Here is a 17,457-nt window from a genome sequence, read left to right as displayed (position 1 = left end):
CAGCTGCAAACAACTCTGAAATTGTACTTTGCTGTTGCTAGCTACTATATGGAGTGTCACTGGCAATACTTTGAGTTGACTTTTTAGCATGACACTCCTCATATAGCCGCCTGTGGTGCTTTTTTAGGTGTTGGTTGATGTATTTCCTCGTGCTGTGGCAACAATTCTGTGACAGCTCTTACAAATGACCTGTTTTTGTTTGGTGTTTGTGACTTTGAAACCAAAATATTCCCATATTACCAACATGCTGTTTTTCTTTGATATGAACTTGTCTATTAATGCTTCTAAAGTGGCAGATGCCATCATCCCACTTTTCCGCGGTTTCCTGTTTGTTTGTTTTATTGTGGGCATTCCGCAGTTTGGTTGCGCATTTCTGATTGGGCAGAACAAAAGTGTGCTCACTCAATTGGCTGGTATACTGTCACACACAGACGGTAGTCACGCATTTGCTCTGTGTGGGGGAATTTATATAATCTATATACATTTCATTTCACAGGCTCTTACGATTAGCTAATCGCAATGTTTCAAAATACGATTTCGGTTAATCGCACAGGCCTTCAGCTGGTTATCAAGTGCAAACACAGATACATGGACACAGGAGCGTTTTAAAGTCATGCCGGTCAGTCGATCCATCAGTGAATCGCTTATATGTCGACTCATTGACAGATCAGCTGATTGATGTTGATAAATCAACGACATTCATGGCAAATGACAGTCATATCTGTTGAACAGCCAATCAGCGGTGTTTTAGAACATGCTCAACAGCGCTCAAATTTTAACAGGAAAATAGATTTTTAATTAATTACTGATTGCACTAAAAATGCTGGGTTTCACACAATACCTTTACGTTGTCCCAACACAAATCAATTAAGTTAACTTAATCGTTTTTACAAATTTAAGTTGATTGAACATAAAACACTTTAGTTCTTTCAAAAAAACTCAATAATTGTATTTTAACTAATTTTAAATAAATAATTTTAAAGAATTCAAAAGTCATTTTTTGAGCGACAGCGATGTTTTTGACAACCCTTGTATTCTAAAAAAAACCAAACAAACAAAATGCAAAACACCATTAGTGTATTTAAAAGCAAACATCGGATCAGCCGTCAGTCATTCATTCATTGAGAGGCATGAGCTCCTCCTCTGACATGCTTTTAGCTGCTGTTTTCTCATGGTAAACACCGCCGACATCTGGAACAGGTTTTAGGCCTGTAGTCTGTGATTCTCCAGGATCAAAGCGGTGGGATGATGTTTTCTCCCCCGTGAAGCTGCTTGAAGCGGTCAGGAGAAAACAGACTGATAACGCTTTTGTGCTTCTGGCCTGACAACATTTACAGAGCTTTTTAACAGCCGCTCGTAAAGACTTTTCCCTTGTTTAGTCCACTGTTTGGAGAGATGCTGGAGAAATCCTGCCTCAGATGGGGGGCTTTGGGTTGCGGATGGACGAGGTGGTCTTCACATATTGTCATGTACATTCTGTTATTTTTAGTAGGAAGGATATTTGATAATTTGAAAAGATTTGGCTCCATCTTCAAAATTATTTAAATAAAGGCTATACGCAATATGTCGTTTTAGTATCGATATCGCAATGTGTGAATGCGCAATATTCACATTGCAGGATCTGTAATCTGGATAGTTGACCAGGTACAATTGTGGAGTCATTTCAGTTTAACCATAAAAAGCAAGAAAGTTTATTAGTTGTTTGTGTTTTAAGGCCTGTGACTGTGTAGGCATTTTAAATGAGTAAAAATTATTGGGCACAAGGAATTATTTTATTGAATACTGTATTAATATAGTGCAGCCCTAATATAATATGTGCTTAATTATTATTATTAGTAGTAGTAGTACTAGTAGTCCACAATAGAGCTATTCAAGTTATTTGGTGAAATAACGCAATATAAAAAATAAAAAAAAAATATTGCATTTAGTACATTTTTTCCAGTATTGTGCCACCCTAAAATAAATTGTTTAATTAATTTATACTGCAAGGGGGATGGAATTTGGTTACATATAATAATAATAATAATAATAATAATAATAATAATAATAATAATTAGTAGTAGTAGTAGTAGTAGTAGTAGTAGTAGTAGTATTCCAAAATAGAGCTATTCAAGGTATTTGGTGAAATATTGCATTATAAATCACAGAAAATAAAAATATCGCAATTTACGTTTTGTCCAATACTGTGCCGCCCTAATATAAATTGTGTTTAATTAATTTATACTGCATTGGGGATGGAATTGGGTTACATTAATAATAATAATAACAACAATAATAATGATTATTATTATTTTATTATTATTATTATTATTATTATTAGTAGTAGTAGTAGTAGTAGTAGTAGTAATTATAAAAATAATTTATTTAAACTGATTCATAAAGCAGAATTGAGATGTATTTATTTTTTTTAGATTTAATAATAATAATTTATTATTTACTATTATTGGATATAATTTTTTATTAGCATTTTTATGAATTTATTATACCCTGAAAACTTATTATACACTTTGGTTACATTAAATAATAATAATGATTATAATAATAATAATAATTATTATTATTATTATTATTATTATTATTATTATTATTAGTAATAGTAGTAGTCCAAAATAGAGTTATTCAAGTTATTTGGTAAAATATTGCAATATAATTTGCAGAAAATAAAAATATCGCATGCACATTTTTTCAAATATTGTGCTGCCCTAAAATAAATAGTTTAATTAATTCATACAGCAAGGGGGATAGATTTTTGTTTTAAAAATCAAATACTATAATTCTAATTTGACCTTATTGTACAGAATTTGTTTTTCTCTAGTCAGGTTAATTATTATTAATATTATTTTATTTAAATGTATTTAGATTTAAATATTATTCAATGAAATCAACAATGGTTGTTTGGTTATCTACCAATAAATCAGTGCTACCCTAATCCCACAGATAAAGAATGCATTTTTCAGGGTTCTCATGCTTCTTGAAAGTACTTGATTTTCAGATATAAGAATTCAAGGCCTAAAGTACTTAAAAACAAACATAGATCCTTGAAAATGCTTGAATTTAAAGTTTTAAAGTGTTATTTTCAACAAAAACTGGAAGAAAAATGAAGAAATTTTTAATTTGAAAATCTTACATTTAAAATGTATACATGAACCATGACAAATAATGCATTTTATCAATACTTCAGAAACTCCATTTGAATATTATCAGTATTGAATTCAACTAATTATATTAAAGTACTTAAAATATGACTTGTTTAAAATGGTCAACATTTTGACAATGCCAAATTCAAATTATCATCATTATGACATTTTAATGTAAATATTAAGTATAAGTGAAATGTTAGGTACAGGAAGGACTTTCATGGCGTTATACATGCTGGGGATGTGAATTAGAAAGGTGCTCGAATTTAAAATGACTAGTGAGTAAAAAAGTCCTTGAATTGGGTGTACATTATTATATGTTTTATTAACTCATAATAAGGCTTCTCTAACACAAATCACACACTGCTCCACCATCTTCTCAAAAACATACAATAGCGAATACATTATCCCAGCATGACTTGAACAGAATAATTCTCCTCTGCATATATATATATATATATTTTTTTACAAAAGTCGCCATCTAAAACAAGACTCCACAAACACCTCGAAGCATGTGAGCCTTCACATACAAATTACCAATTCACAAATAGCCAAATAGTCTCCTTAAACCTGCAGAAGGGAGACGGTTGGGCTTGTTACCTGCTGATTCGACGCTCAACCCCCTGTGAGGTTTGTTTATGAGCGTCAGAGCAAAGAAAACAGCGCTTGTCAACACTACGTACTGACAAAAGCCACTGTCAGAGGGGGGAAAATCACGTGTGTTTGTGATAGCGAGACGATCTCAGTCAGAAAGCTCAGCATGAAAGATGTTGATAAGAATAGATGCTGCTTAAAATAGCACGGAGAAGTTAGCGTTTAATAGACCTCCAGAACTTAAAACTGACAGAAACTCCACTGAGGGAGTAATTAATTGTGCGTCAATGTCATTGAATGTCGATTTACTGTACTATTTTTTTTGTTATTGTTGAATATCAATGCATCTTTATGGACAAAAACCTGTGCTAGTTGAGCAAGTCAGACACTGTCAGAAAAAAAAAATCTGCTGTTTTAAATGAAAGACCTTTGAAATTGCATTGAGGGTTTGGAAACTGACAGGTTTCCTAAACTGCCACCTTTATGTGACAGCATTGACCTTTTAAAACATGAAAGATCCTGATTTAGCAGCTGAAGACGTGATTTCAGAAGGTTTTTATGTAATGAAATACCTTGTTGAAAAGTCCTGCTTATGTTTTTTTTTCACATTTTAGCTGAAGTAGCAGCTTATTGTAGTTAAAACCACTTGCAATGTTGACAGTAACAGAGTTGACATTTTCCGCCATTTTAGCTAAAGATGCTAACCTTAAACCAGATACCACATGGCATGTCTATAACAGAATTGAATGTATTTTCATCATATTATTGTACGATAAAAGAGTTAACTTTTAGAACTTTTAACAGAGTTAAATTATTAATCTACTGTTGATATATACTAAACTTTTTGTACAAATCACTGAGCGAAGACTAAATGACTTTCCTCAATGCCTTTCACTGGGAGCAAGTCACATGCTTTTTCTATCAGTGCTTTAAAGATTGTTATGCCTTTTGAACAACTTAAGCATTTTATCATGTTCAGTTAATTTAGTAAAAACTAATACAGGGTGTCCTAAAGAGTTTTACATTTTTAAAACAAAATTTTAGGCCTTAAATAATGAATAAAATTCATGATGTGTCATTAATCTTTTTTTTTTTTTAATTGAATACTATAATCCTAATTTTATTGTACAGACTTTGTTTTTCTCCAGTCAGGTAATTCTTTATTATAATTGTATTTAGATTTTAACATTACTCGATGAAATCAAAAATTTCATTTAAAAAAATCAACTTATGTTATGTTCGGTCCACTTAATTTTGTATAAAGTAAAACAAGGTGTTTTAAAAAGTTTTCAAATGTCTTACATTTTAAAAACGAAATTTTAGGCCTTAAAAATCTTAAATTGGCACCAATGTGGCTCAGTGGCTAGCACTGTCGCCTCACAGCAAGAAGGTCGCTGCTTCGAGTCCTGGCTGGGTCAGTTGGTATGTCTGTGTGAAGTTTGCATGTTCTCCCATGTTTGCATGGGTTTCCTCCAGGTTCTCCGGTTTCCCCCACAGTCCAAAGACATGTCGTACAGGTGAATCGAATAAACTAAATTGGCCATAGTGTATGTGTGTGAATGAGTGTGTATGGGTGTTTCTAAGTACTGGGTTGCAGCTGGAAGGGTATCCGCTGTGTAAAACATATGCTGGATAAGTTAGCGGTTCATTCCGCTGTGGCGACCACTGATGAATAAAGGGACTAAGCCGATGGAAAATAAATAAATAAATGAATGAATGAAAAGTCTTAAGGCTCGTACTCACCGGGACACTTTTTGCTTGCGTTTATCGTCAGTATTTTTTTAGACATTTTTCTGGATTCAAACCCAAGCGATTTTCACTGCCGTCGAGCAGAAGAGTATTCAAAATCACTCTTTGACGTTAGATGGCGCTACACAACTTTAAGCTTCTGACAACCGCTTGTAACACAGAAGAAGACAGAAAGTTGAAACGCTTGTTGTTTAAGTTACTGGTGATTCAAACAAGCATGAATGGTTCAAGTAGCAGCTCCAGCTGTAGCAATGAAGAAATGATGGTTCACCAGTGCAATAAGCATCTCCACGTTCATCATCACGTTGGCCTTTAAATTCACTGAAATATTGTGTTGTAGGTCTTAAATAATTTTAAAATAGACCTTAATTTTGCTTAATTTTGCCAACAATGCATCTCAATAAGTGAAACAATTTACATCAGCTGTTAGACATTTTTACAGCAAAATCCCCCAAATAAATTCCCTAATCAGAGACAGAAGACTAAAAAACAATTACAAGATTTGTCATGATGACACTGGGCCATTAGAAGTCTGTATAAGTCTAATATTTTATTCTTAATGGTTTTAAAAGGGTCTTTAAATATCTTAAATTTGACTTAATGAAACCTGCAGAAATCCTGTAATAAGTTAACTTAATTTCTTAGTTTCTCTCTTGATATTATTTGTATTATTTAAAACCTTTAAAATTAAGATTTATTTTTGAAGAATAATAGGTTTATGTAGGACATGCAAAAATGTTCCCACAGTTCTAGAATCACCCATATACTATTTAAATCTAAACATATTTATATTTTAAATCTAAACATATTTGTATCTAAAAATGCACTTCTGCATTGGTTTTTATTTGGTGTCCATCAATCAAAATATTTCAACTCCTTATCTTTATCCACATATTTAATACTATTTATAGGAAACCACATCATATCCACCATATATCCCAAGTATTTGTCCACACTCAAATATGGAAAATTAACTCCCACAGTTTTGACTAGTAAGTGGATAAATTCCTTATGATCTCCAAAGCCATCTCTTACATGTAAAGTCTACATGCTGTTGACATCCCATTCGGATGATCTAAGAAAAGTGTGATATTTCTCTTATGGTGGTAACAGATTTAAGACCACAGCACTGCTCCTTCACCACAACTTCTTGATGTCTTCTCTTCAAATTCCCTGGCTTAAAGGAAAAGCCCATCCTGAAGAGGAATGAAGTTTTTTTTTTTTCAACCCGAGTCCAAAGGCTCTCCCTTGGCATGAGGTCTACACTTTAATCCAACAGCTTGAGAGGGAATGACAGCCGAAGACCTTCGCCAAAGCTAGTTCATGACAGGAACCTCGACTTCTGCTCTGGCCAGACTGCAAGCATTACAATCGGATATAACGGCTCAAACTTCAGCCCTCTCACCCTCGTCCAGGTGGCATCCGAGTCGCTCCATGCCAAGGGATCAAGAGGGATCTACACATTTGGCCAGTCAGGAGTTTGGTTTGGAAAAGAACGAGAAAGAGATGAGGTGTTGACTTGAAGTTTCGAGACCAAAACTGGATGCTTTCAAGAAGATCTGCTAATATTGAAAACTGACAGATATTGTGAGGGTGCATTTGTACAACATTTTTAACTAAAAGTGAAAAATGTAGGTGCATTTTGCCTTTTCGTTTACAGAAAAAAAGGCATTTTGGGAGACTGAGCATGCAGACATTTTCATCATCATAACATTACAGTTATTGTCTTTATTATAGTCCCCATGAAATCAAAATGGAGGCATTTGACATATGTTAGACTTAAGGACACATAAGATAGTATGCTCCAAATTTAGCATTTAAATGGTATAATAGTATATAATATTCTAAATCCTCGCCAATATGGATTAACTATTTTTATGACTTTACTCTGCACTTCAGCTTCTTGTCAAATTTTCTGTCCAATCACATGCTCTCTAGAATTTGAAGTGTCCTGTCCACTACACGGTAGTTAAAAATCAGTCACTTGTTATTATAATTGCAGAGCTCAGCAACTCGGGGATCTTTGATGTAAACAAAATGTTATAGGCTATTTTAAAAGGGGACTTCTTGATGCCCTGCCCTATATTTTTGTTTCAGGTGAAATTGTTAACATTTGAATAGCATTGCATGTTTCAAGGCATTTCTGGAAATGTTTAAAACATTTAAAAAAATGTGAAAATAGTGACGTGTTCAGTATATTGACCTGTGCAAGTACTTGACAGCCAAAGCAGCAATAGCGGGCTACAGGACCATGTGTTCATGTGTTTTTTTTTTTACATAGTGACACCTACTGGTCTGGCAGAATTGTGATCTGAATGCAAAACATTTAGTGGTAAAGTTTCCCTAAGAGAAAATAATTTGCACTGAAAATGTGATAAAATAGCATGAATTGACATCTGAAAGAGGTTCTTGCTTGTTCAAGAACACTTAAAGAGTATAAAGAAGTATTATTTGGATCTTTACACTGATGTTCTTTGGGTACTCTGTGGTTCAGTGGATTGGTGTTAGGCTTCAGAGCTTAACAGAGGTAAAATGAAGCCCATCTGTGGGATCTGTAGAACTTGTACATGTGTTAGCATTCAACACTTGCTCCCACAAAATGTAGTTTTATCCACCCATAGTAATAATTTTCTATCCATTCAATATCATATTATTCTTCCTTTTTTTCAACAAATGTTTTAAGCAGCACAACTATTTCAAATGTGCTACTAGTAAAAAAGACCTCAAATACCAAATTGATGGATGGATGGATGGATGGATGGATGGATGGATGGATAGATAGATAGATAGATGCAAAAATCCATCTCAATAATTATTTTCCATATTGAATGATAATGATATTTATTTTGATATCAGTTGTTAATGTTTCCAGATTTAAAGAGTACCCCAACAATGACTGAAGTCACAAATATTAGAGGGTCCGTTAAATGGTGTTACATATTTTCAGCTGATAAATTTTCGGTGGTTGAAAATTCGATGCATCTCTAATATCAAACACACTTCTAGATTCCCATTATTCCTGTTTTAATTAATAAAGTGTTTTAATTTAACAATTAGCCAATTTAATCCATGTAGTTATACCATGTAACCTCAATTTAGCCATAGATTTGCTGCACTAATCACAGTTTGACCATGTTATTTGTTGTAAACTGGTGGTTATATAACGGATTAATTTAGGCTAATCAAATACGCTGTTCGGTCTTAGTTGTTTTTATGCTGTTATGTTAAGTTAGACTACTATGAACATTTTGTGTATGTGTGTGCAGCAGAACAAAACCTTGTAGAGTCGCAATTATTTTTACTACAAACTTTATTTTTCAAACAAACTGAAAACCCATTAAACACCAAAGGAAAATCTCTAGGGAACTGTGGCGAATTGCTCTGACTTGACGACCTCAGCGATGTATTTGTGGTTTACTGTTTGCATTCAGCATTGTTTTTCTAACCGTAACGCTATAAAAGACCCTCAAACCGTCAGGTCAGGCACATTAAACGAGTTATTAAGTTCTTTGAGAATTTTTGTATTGCAAAAAAGTCCTAATTGGAAGCGTATTTGAGAGCCTTGTACCGAAACATGCCCCTACGGAAAAGCTATTTCACCTAATTTAACGCGGAAACAATCATCTTTTCTCCATTTTAGCTCCATTAAATTACCTTTCTCCGAGCCTTTCGTCAGTTTGTTTCACTAGGGAGACCCTGTAAGTGTCCTCCTACTCTCCAGTTAATTGAGGGCTTCTGACTCCAAGTGCCCCTTCACTCCTCGAGACAGCTGACTGTAAACACACACACACACACACACACACACACACACAAAAGGAGAGAAAAAATCGTTCAAGACTCCTCTTACTACCCATAAATTAACGACAATATGTTGCTCGCAAGGAAACTTCCTTAGTCTTGGGAGGAACACATGTCAACATCAGGAGCCGCGCGTTTAAACTTTTTGTGTGGAACCAAAACTGGGCAAAACTTTCCGATGGGATTCCCGTGGACGCTCGAGCAGCTGTGACTCAAACATGGATCTTTTGAAAGTCTTTTTAAAGTCATCTGCCTGCATCTGGTGCTTGAGTTTACTGCCTCTGAAGTTACTTGCGCAGCTGGGTAAGTCTAAGACTTAATTGGATTTAAAAATGGGCGATGTTTTGAATGCATCGTCTGCACTTTTGCGCATGTTTAAGACGGATGTTTCTGTATCGCGCAGCAGATGGAAATAAAGAGACTGTATTCAACAGATGCACATGCAGCGTTTAAGCTTTAAATATTGAAAAACAGTCATGCTGCCTTGCTCGTATGTGCAATAATTTGCCATAATCTCAGTAATATCATTTTAAAGTAGTTTAAAAGATACTTTTCTTTAAAAATATAGTATAAACAATATATTATTTCATTTGTTAATTAATTATTTAAATGTACTATATTTCCCTTTCAAATGGTAGCCGGTTATGCTCAAACATGTACTTTAATGTGTTTAAAAGATTTTATCATTTATTATGCCACTTTATTTAAGTAGTTTTACATTTCTATTATTTTTTTGTTTGTTTTATAGGCGAAGTGTTTTAGTATATATTGTATTTTATGATCTTTTTATGTTCTGATAGCTTTGTTATAACATCCGTTTTAAAATAGTTTGAGTAAAATAGATTTTATTTGATTTATTCACAAACCTTTTGCACGAAAAAGTAATATATTACAATATAAAAGTCACTTTTTAAAAAAAGTAACTAAATGTGTTACTAGTTACTTTTAAATGAACTTTGAAAAGTAATGTGAAAGTATGTTTTAAAAAAAAAAATTTGTAAAGAATATAGGCTATGCTTAAGCTTGTGATATATATTACCTTTTTTACCACACACCTATATATTTAGCAAATTTTTATACTTTTTATTCTTTCCCAGTGCTGGGTTGCGGCTGGAAGGGCATCCGCTGTGTAAAACATCTGCTGGATAAGTTGGCGGTTCGTTCCACTGTGGCGACCCCCTGATTAATAAAGGGACTAAGCCGAAAAAAAATGAATGAATGAATGAATACTTTTGATCTATTTTATTATTATTATTTTCCTGTTTTGTAATCTATTTTATTTTATATTTATTTTCTATTTCCCCGCTTCATAATTGTTTAAAAGTACATAAGATTCTTGTCTGGCTGCGTCAGGAACATGCTGCTGAGATAAATGTGCTTTCAATATAAAGACATTGGTTTTTATTAGCGCTCAATATCCCAGTCCTCCGGAGGGGTTGAACAGCTGTTTAGGATCTAAGTTAAACTTCGTTATAACTCTCCGCACTGACATCCATTTGCGCGCCAAATGGACAATCTGTCTGCGCAGCTCTGATAGATAATTACTCTGACGAGAAAACGACCATCTCACGCCGCGCGAAAACACACATGCGCGCGCGCTCTCTCTCTCTCTCTCTCTCTCTCTCTCTCTCTCTCTCTCTCTCTCTCTCTCTCTCTCTCTCTCTCTCTCTCTCTCTCTCTGTCTGCAGTCATTAGAGGCGTCAGTAGGTGAGTTTTAAGCCTCAGGGGTGCTGTAATTGTGGGAATGTGAGCCTCATGATTGTGGGGTCAAACTGATTAGGGAGGCTGTGATATTTGTACTGTCCTTTTCCTACTGCTCATGCCTCAATGCCATTACAAGTTATAGACCTGTGTAAATCCTCTTTTTACGCAGTTACAACAACAGACATTTAATTTTTTTTACAATGTTGGCCTACTGGATAGATAGATAGATAGATAGATAGATAGATAGATAGATAGATAGATAGATAGATAGATAGATAGATAGATTTGAATTTTGTAGGTCTAGAGTCAGAAAAAGCACCAATATTGAAAAGCTAAATATTTTTATCAACATTTTTACAATAACATTGTTCATTTATATACAATGAATGAAAAAAGTATATAATTTTTAGTTTTCGTTATTATTTTGGGTGTATTTCAGAAATAAATATTACTTAAGGTTCCCACTGATGTAAACATTTTTTTACTAAGGCATTAGAATTATATATTTATTTATAAATGCTATATTTTAAAGTGTACATCAAGAATAGGGTAACTGTTGGTAACTTTTGTTGATCACTGAACAGGCATTATTGTTAACTTTATAAAAGGATTTTAATTATGTAGTCCCCAACTGAATTTTCTGGAGATTTATGAATAAACAAAGCCGAACAATGAATATCTCAATGTTTTGGTATTGTCTCTAACACAATGTGGTCTCAGTGGTGTCTTTTCACTCGATAGAGCATGAACGAGTCGTTCTCTGTGATATTTCTTTGGTGAATCATCAGCGTTGACTTTTCAGTCTTTATTAAATTTCGACAGCTGTGTGTTTGGATCATGTGACTTCATCCCTCATAAGCCTCCCTCAACACAATCGAGAGAGAAAGAGACGTAACCTCTGAGTCCTCTGGGTTTGGGTGAAGAGTTGGAAATGGATGAGTGCCTTTGCAACTGCCTTTCGCTTTAATATCAAGGACAGTTTCCTGTGGTCACTGATATTTCATAAAGGCGACAGACCTTAACCTAAGAGACACATTTTTTGAATGAATTTCTCTGTCTCTCTGGGGCCTGAGAGTGTGAATATCTGGAGCCGTTCCTGTCCTGCGGTGTAATCAGCTTTTCATTCGGCCGAGAGGCAGAATGTCACAACAGATAACTCACATTTACCAGCCCTGCACACACACATACACACACATTTGAGGAAATACTGTGAAACGTCTTCAGGTTTAAGAATCCTTAATCGCTACATGCTTAAAATAAGGATTCTTTGCCGCTTGGTAGGTCCAGCAGTATGCTTTTTATCGATTTTTATATTTTTTGCTCTGTTGGAGTTTTGAGTTGGTTATAGCTTTTGGCAGGTTAAAATAAAACTTCATATTTTCAGACCTCTGATGACCTGGTGATGGAAAAACATAGATAGAAGGAAAAATTGTAGTTACAGGGATTTTTGCATTCTGCTGAGAAACGTTTATTTGCCAAAATTTGGCATGTTCTCAAAGCATTTGCGAAATGTGAGCGAGAATTTTAAAAGTACTGGAGTGCATTAGAGGGAAAGTGCAAAATGTAGTTTTACATTCCCCTTAAGAAACTGAAAAAATGGTATGCTCTCATAAAACGTAAGTGGGCGAACACAACAGTGCTGGTGAAAATAATATTAAATATAAGTAGATAGAAAACTCTTTTACATTCCCCCAAGAATCCTCGTATTTGCTTGTAATATTTAAGCATTCTCTCACTTTTTCATATTTTCTCAATTTTTAAAAAATGTACTGTAAATCAGCGGTTCCCAACAGGGGGGTCCCAGCCCAAAAGGGGGCCTCAGCGAGCTCTGTGGGAGGTCGTAATATATAAAAATTAAATCAGCAGTGGACAATTAGGAGAACTGTCATGTTGCCTTAAATAATTTTATCCCCTGGCTGACCAAAAAATTGATTAATTTAAAATAAATTTAATTTAAAATTATCACTTTGATAATTTAAAAAATTCGTAATTCGTCCTTCACAAAAAAGACAGAGTCTCACTGATTCACCTTCAACAGCTAATAGTAATGACCCAATATACTGGACACAGGCGAGGAAGCTCCAAACATTTCGAGTCGCAGCACTAACAATACTGGAAACACAAAATGCAGAACATACCAATATAGTTACCTGGACTATGGTTTTACTCCATTTTCTCAAAGCAAAGAGTCCCTGACCCAGCCACAGTGCATTATCTGCGCCAAAGTTCTTGCTAACGAATGCATGAGGCTGTCCAAATTAATAAGACATTTGCAGATGGCTCATCCCCAATTCCGCAAGGTGTACCCAATACAAATGGCCTACTAATGTTTTGCTTTTATATTTTAGATTAGGATATTATTTGTGCATAAATAGATATAGTAATAAACATACCGTTTGTTTAAAAACAACCTTATTTTTGTCATACTACTGGAAACTTATATAAGCGATAATATAATTAAACGTGGAGGGGGACCTTACAATATTTTCTCAGGCAAAAAAAAAAAAAGGTTGGCAACCACTGCTGTAAATAAACAGATGCAAAAACATTTCGTCACTAGTTTTGTATTTACTCACGTGAGTTTCGAAAAAGTTTTGCATTCGCTCACTTGCGTTTAATGTTTAGTGAGTTTTTTGGGAGGTAAATGCAAAAAATTTGAAGATTTTGTTTGCAGGTTTTTTTTTTTTTGCAAAAACAAAACATTTGCGTTCCTCTAAGAAATTTTGTTTACACGCAAAACATTTACTAACACAAGCTTTGTGTTTGATAGCAATTTTTACATGTTTTCAACTTTTTTGTTTGCTCACAAAACTTTTTGTTCTTCTAAGATGTTTGCGAATTCTCCATTACCCCAAGAAACTTAATGTTTAGCATTACCCAATACATTTTTTAGTTTGTCTGCAAAAAGCTTGAGCTCCCTGCCAAACTTTAGCATTCCCCTTTCCCAAGCATTCCCCTAACACTTTTGGTGTTTACTTCCAGAACTTTTTTGTTCTCATAAAACTTTTCACAATTCTTGGGTGCACAAACCTTCTGGGACACTCCAGGATATATTAGCATCACTCATTCAGTGTTGGTTTGTGGTTCATTTAAAATGTTCTTTGTGGAAGTAGTTCTGCTTTGACGTTAGGTCTTCAAACCCTTCTTTCAGCTTTATTTGTATTTGTTTCACTCAGGAACCCGTCTGTCAGAATTATTAGCCCCCCTTCGAATTTTTTTTCTTTTTTGAAATATTTCCCAAATGATATTTAACTGAGCAAGGAAATTTTCACAGTATGTCTGATAATATTTTCTCTTCCGGAGAAAGTCTTATTTGTTTTATTTCGGCTAGAATAAAAGCAGATTTTAATTTTTTAAAAACAGTTTTAAGGTCAATATTATTAGCCCTTTTAAGCTATATTTTTTTCGATAGTCTACAGAACAAACCATCGTTATACAATAACTTGCCTAATTACCCTAATCTACCTAGTTAACCGAATTAACCTAGTTAAGCCTTTAAATGTCACTTTAAGCTGTATAGAAGTGTCTTGAAAAATATTTAGTACAATATTATTTTCTGTCATCATGGCAAAGATAAAATAAATCAGTTATTAGAGACGAGTTATTAAAACTATTATGTTTAGAAATGTGTTCTCTCTGTTAAACAGAAATTAGGGAAAAAAATAAACACAGAGGGGCAATTCAGCCGGGCTAATAATTCTGACTTCTGACATGGACATTTTTTCCATCTTCAGATCCTTTGCGTTCACTAGGTGCTGTTTACATTAATGTGTTTTTGCTTTAAAACACATACGTTTTGTCACAGTTATGCCTGGTGTCCACACTACACCAGCTTCGACTTGCAAAAATGGAAGGTTTTGAAAATGCTAAAGACCATATTTTAGCTTAAATGCTGGTGTTCTCTTTCAGTAGACGTACTGAAATGCACCCTTTTGATAACAGGCGTGATTATACACAATCACTCTCAGATTGGTCTTCTGGACTAATGCATATTGTTTCCTGATTCATCAAGCCCTTATCATAAAACCATAACGTAAGCAACAGACTGCAAGTATGGATGCCTATAAAATATGTGTGTGTACAGTGAGCGTAAATGGTCACATATTATGTGTTTTAATATGTATAGTGTGGACAGGAAATCATCTTTCAGAAACAGAATTAAAAGCCAGTCTGGATAAGTAGTGTTTTCACTCTAAAACAGCATTTTAAAATAAAAAATCACTCGTGTAAACAGCACCTAAGTGTTCAATTTCTTCAAAAGCAGTGTGATGTGCTACAGCGATGACACATTGAGAAAGTGGATGGTGTTATTTGGTGAATGTCCCTGGTGTGGAAGTGTGTGAAATCCAGCTGGTCCATAAGTCAACAAATTAACTGTGCAGTCTGAGGTGTTTACCCAGCAGCTCTGTCCCAGCTTTGCTTTGAGGGCTGAAAACACGAGTGTTTGTGAAACCTTTGACCCGCGTAGCAGGATTTGACTGTGGTTGTCAACCTCACAAGCACAGACAGAGACCAAATGTGCCTCGCTGGGTTAAATATGACCTTCTGGCAAAACTTTTCTCCTCAAATCTTCTCAGCAGACAACATGTCTGTTCTGTTCGTACATTATTTTTGGGTGAGATTTCTTTAAAGTTGTGTGAATGATGCAAGGGAAATCGGTTTTCTTTATATATTTTTCTTTCAAAACCTTGTGACATACATAGAGGTTTTTGCATCTGAACTTTTTAAGTGCCATCTGAAAGTGCCATCTGCACTTTTGTTAGCCTTCTATGTTCATTTTGAGTTATTTTGTTTGAACGGTAATGAAGAGAACCTATTAATAGCCATAAAAATGTATTTACTAAACCTATGCTTTTCCATCTGAAATCTTCATATATATTTTAAATATTTAATATTTATTTTTTGTCACATTAGTGATTTTTTTTTTTTTTTTTACATTTTCTTTTACAATTGTGATATCACTATACTGACGTCAAAAAAAAAATGCTTGCTGGGTATGGACTGATAGGAGAAAGCTGTATTAATGGAATTTGATACTGCAAACTGGTATGTGTGGTTGCAGTTGTAGCAGCCTTTGCTTTTGGACGCAGCAACCTTCGAATTCTGGTGAAAAAAGCAGTTGTGTCACCCACCTAAGCAAATGAGTGACACTCAACATCGAGACAGTCTGGGTTGCCAGGTGTGTGCAAAGCACTTGATTTTTGGTACAAATCCAATCCTGCCTTCAGTGCTAAATTCACCCTTACACTCCTCACATCACGAATCACGAGACTGCTTCGAAAAGAATTCTCATCGCAATTTAGTCTTGTGAGATCTCGTGGCTCGAGATCTCATCACACCCCTAATATATATATATATATATATTCATGCACTACTTTTCATTATTTTTAAATGTAAACTTGCTTGATGCACATCTTTAGCAGTGTCTTGCACATGATTTTTTAAGACACCGTGTTAGGTTAAAATAACTTGAATTTTACAGTATAGCAGCGCTGCTCGTCAATGCCAGTTCCAGAGCAGTGGACCAATCAGAAGAACTCAGAGGTGGGACTTCTGTTTACAGGCACTCAGTAGTTGTGTCTGGATGTAAACATACTTAAACTCAATTTTTAGACACAATGAATTCTGCGTGAATGACCCCTAAAACTTGTCGAAACTGTTTATTGTAGATTTCCTTTTTTTTGTCTCCAAATGTTGTATGTTTGTATGGATAGTAAAGCAAAATACACCCAGTAGCTGCTTTTACTTTCATGGTGTCTTAAAACTGTCCACCTTGAAATGCCATTACCTCCCCTTTAACAAACGTCCCCTCAAATCATCCCTGTATCTCCCAGTAAACCATTATTAAGAATTTATAAAATGAACGCTTAAGCATCTTTATCTTCATCCTGGCCCATTACACCCCTAAAAGTAAAGCTTAGGAGGTAATTGCAGAGTAATGATCCTTGAATTAAGCCTGAAAGAGCAGGGCATTATGGACCCCTAAACCAGCCGAGACATGATCTCATCAGCACTCCAGCAGGGCAGAAAAAGCCTCTCGGCTGGCCTCGCCAACCCAGACAGGATTACAGGACAGATTTTATGCCCTTTTCCATGCCGGTCAGAGGTCAGCTGGCCATATTCTTTATAAAGGACTTTCAGATGGTCAGTTTAAACAAACTATTTTCAGTCTGTTTCAGAGACTCCATTGAGAGAAGCTGTGGGTTCAACTAGATCTGTGTATGTTTAAAAGTGAAAATATGAGGGACTGATTGTGCAAAACTTGCCCACACGATGTTAGAGTGATGCTAGTCAATTTGAAATAGTTTTTTGCATGTTCGGAAGTCATACATTGTTCATTGTATTTTATTTTTCATACTTTATTTTATCTCCTGTGTGTTTTTTCTTGTTGATCTAATTGAGCTTACTTTTTTCCATTTTCTTTGATTTCAGTACGCTGGTTTGCTTTTTTGTTTGGTTTTAGTAATTTGTTTCG

General features: G+C 34.7%; 1 protein-coding gene across 1 annotated transcript in view; it reads left to right on the top strand.

Annotated features, from left to right (window-relative positions):
• Positions 1-9,290: 9,290 nt before the first annotated feature.
• The window catches only part of si:ch211-246m6.5 (von Willebrand factor D and EGF domain-containing protein), a 117,401-nt gene continuing 109,234 nt past the window's right edge, over positions 9,291-17,457 (top strand). Inside the window, exon 1 of the mRNA XM_056448015.1 lies at positions 9,291-9,581. Within this exon, the coding sequence (XP_056303990.1) occupies positions 9,497-9,581 (85 nt within the window). The 5' untranslated portion in view covers positions 9,291-9,496. The remainder of the gene's footprint in view (positions 9,582-17,457) is intronic.

This window comes from Danio aesculapii, chromosome 22 (genome assembly GCF_903798145.1).
Source record: "Danio aesculapii chromosome 22, fDanAes4.1, whole genome shotgun sequence".
NCBI lineage: Eukaryota > Metazoa > Chordata > Actinopteri > Cypriniformes > Danionidae > Danio > Danio aesculapii.
The sequence above is the reverse complement of the archived record's forward strand: the minus strand, read 5'-3'. Positions and strand labels throughout refer to the sequence as shown.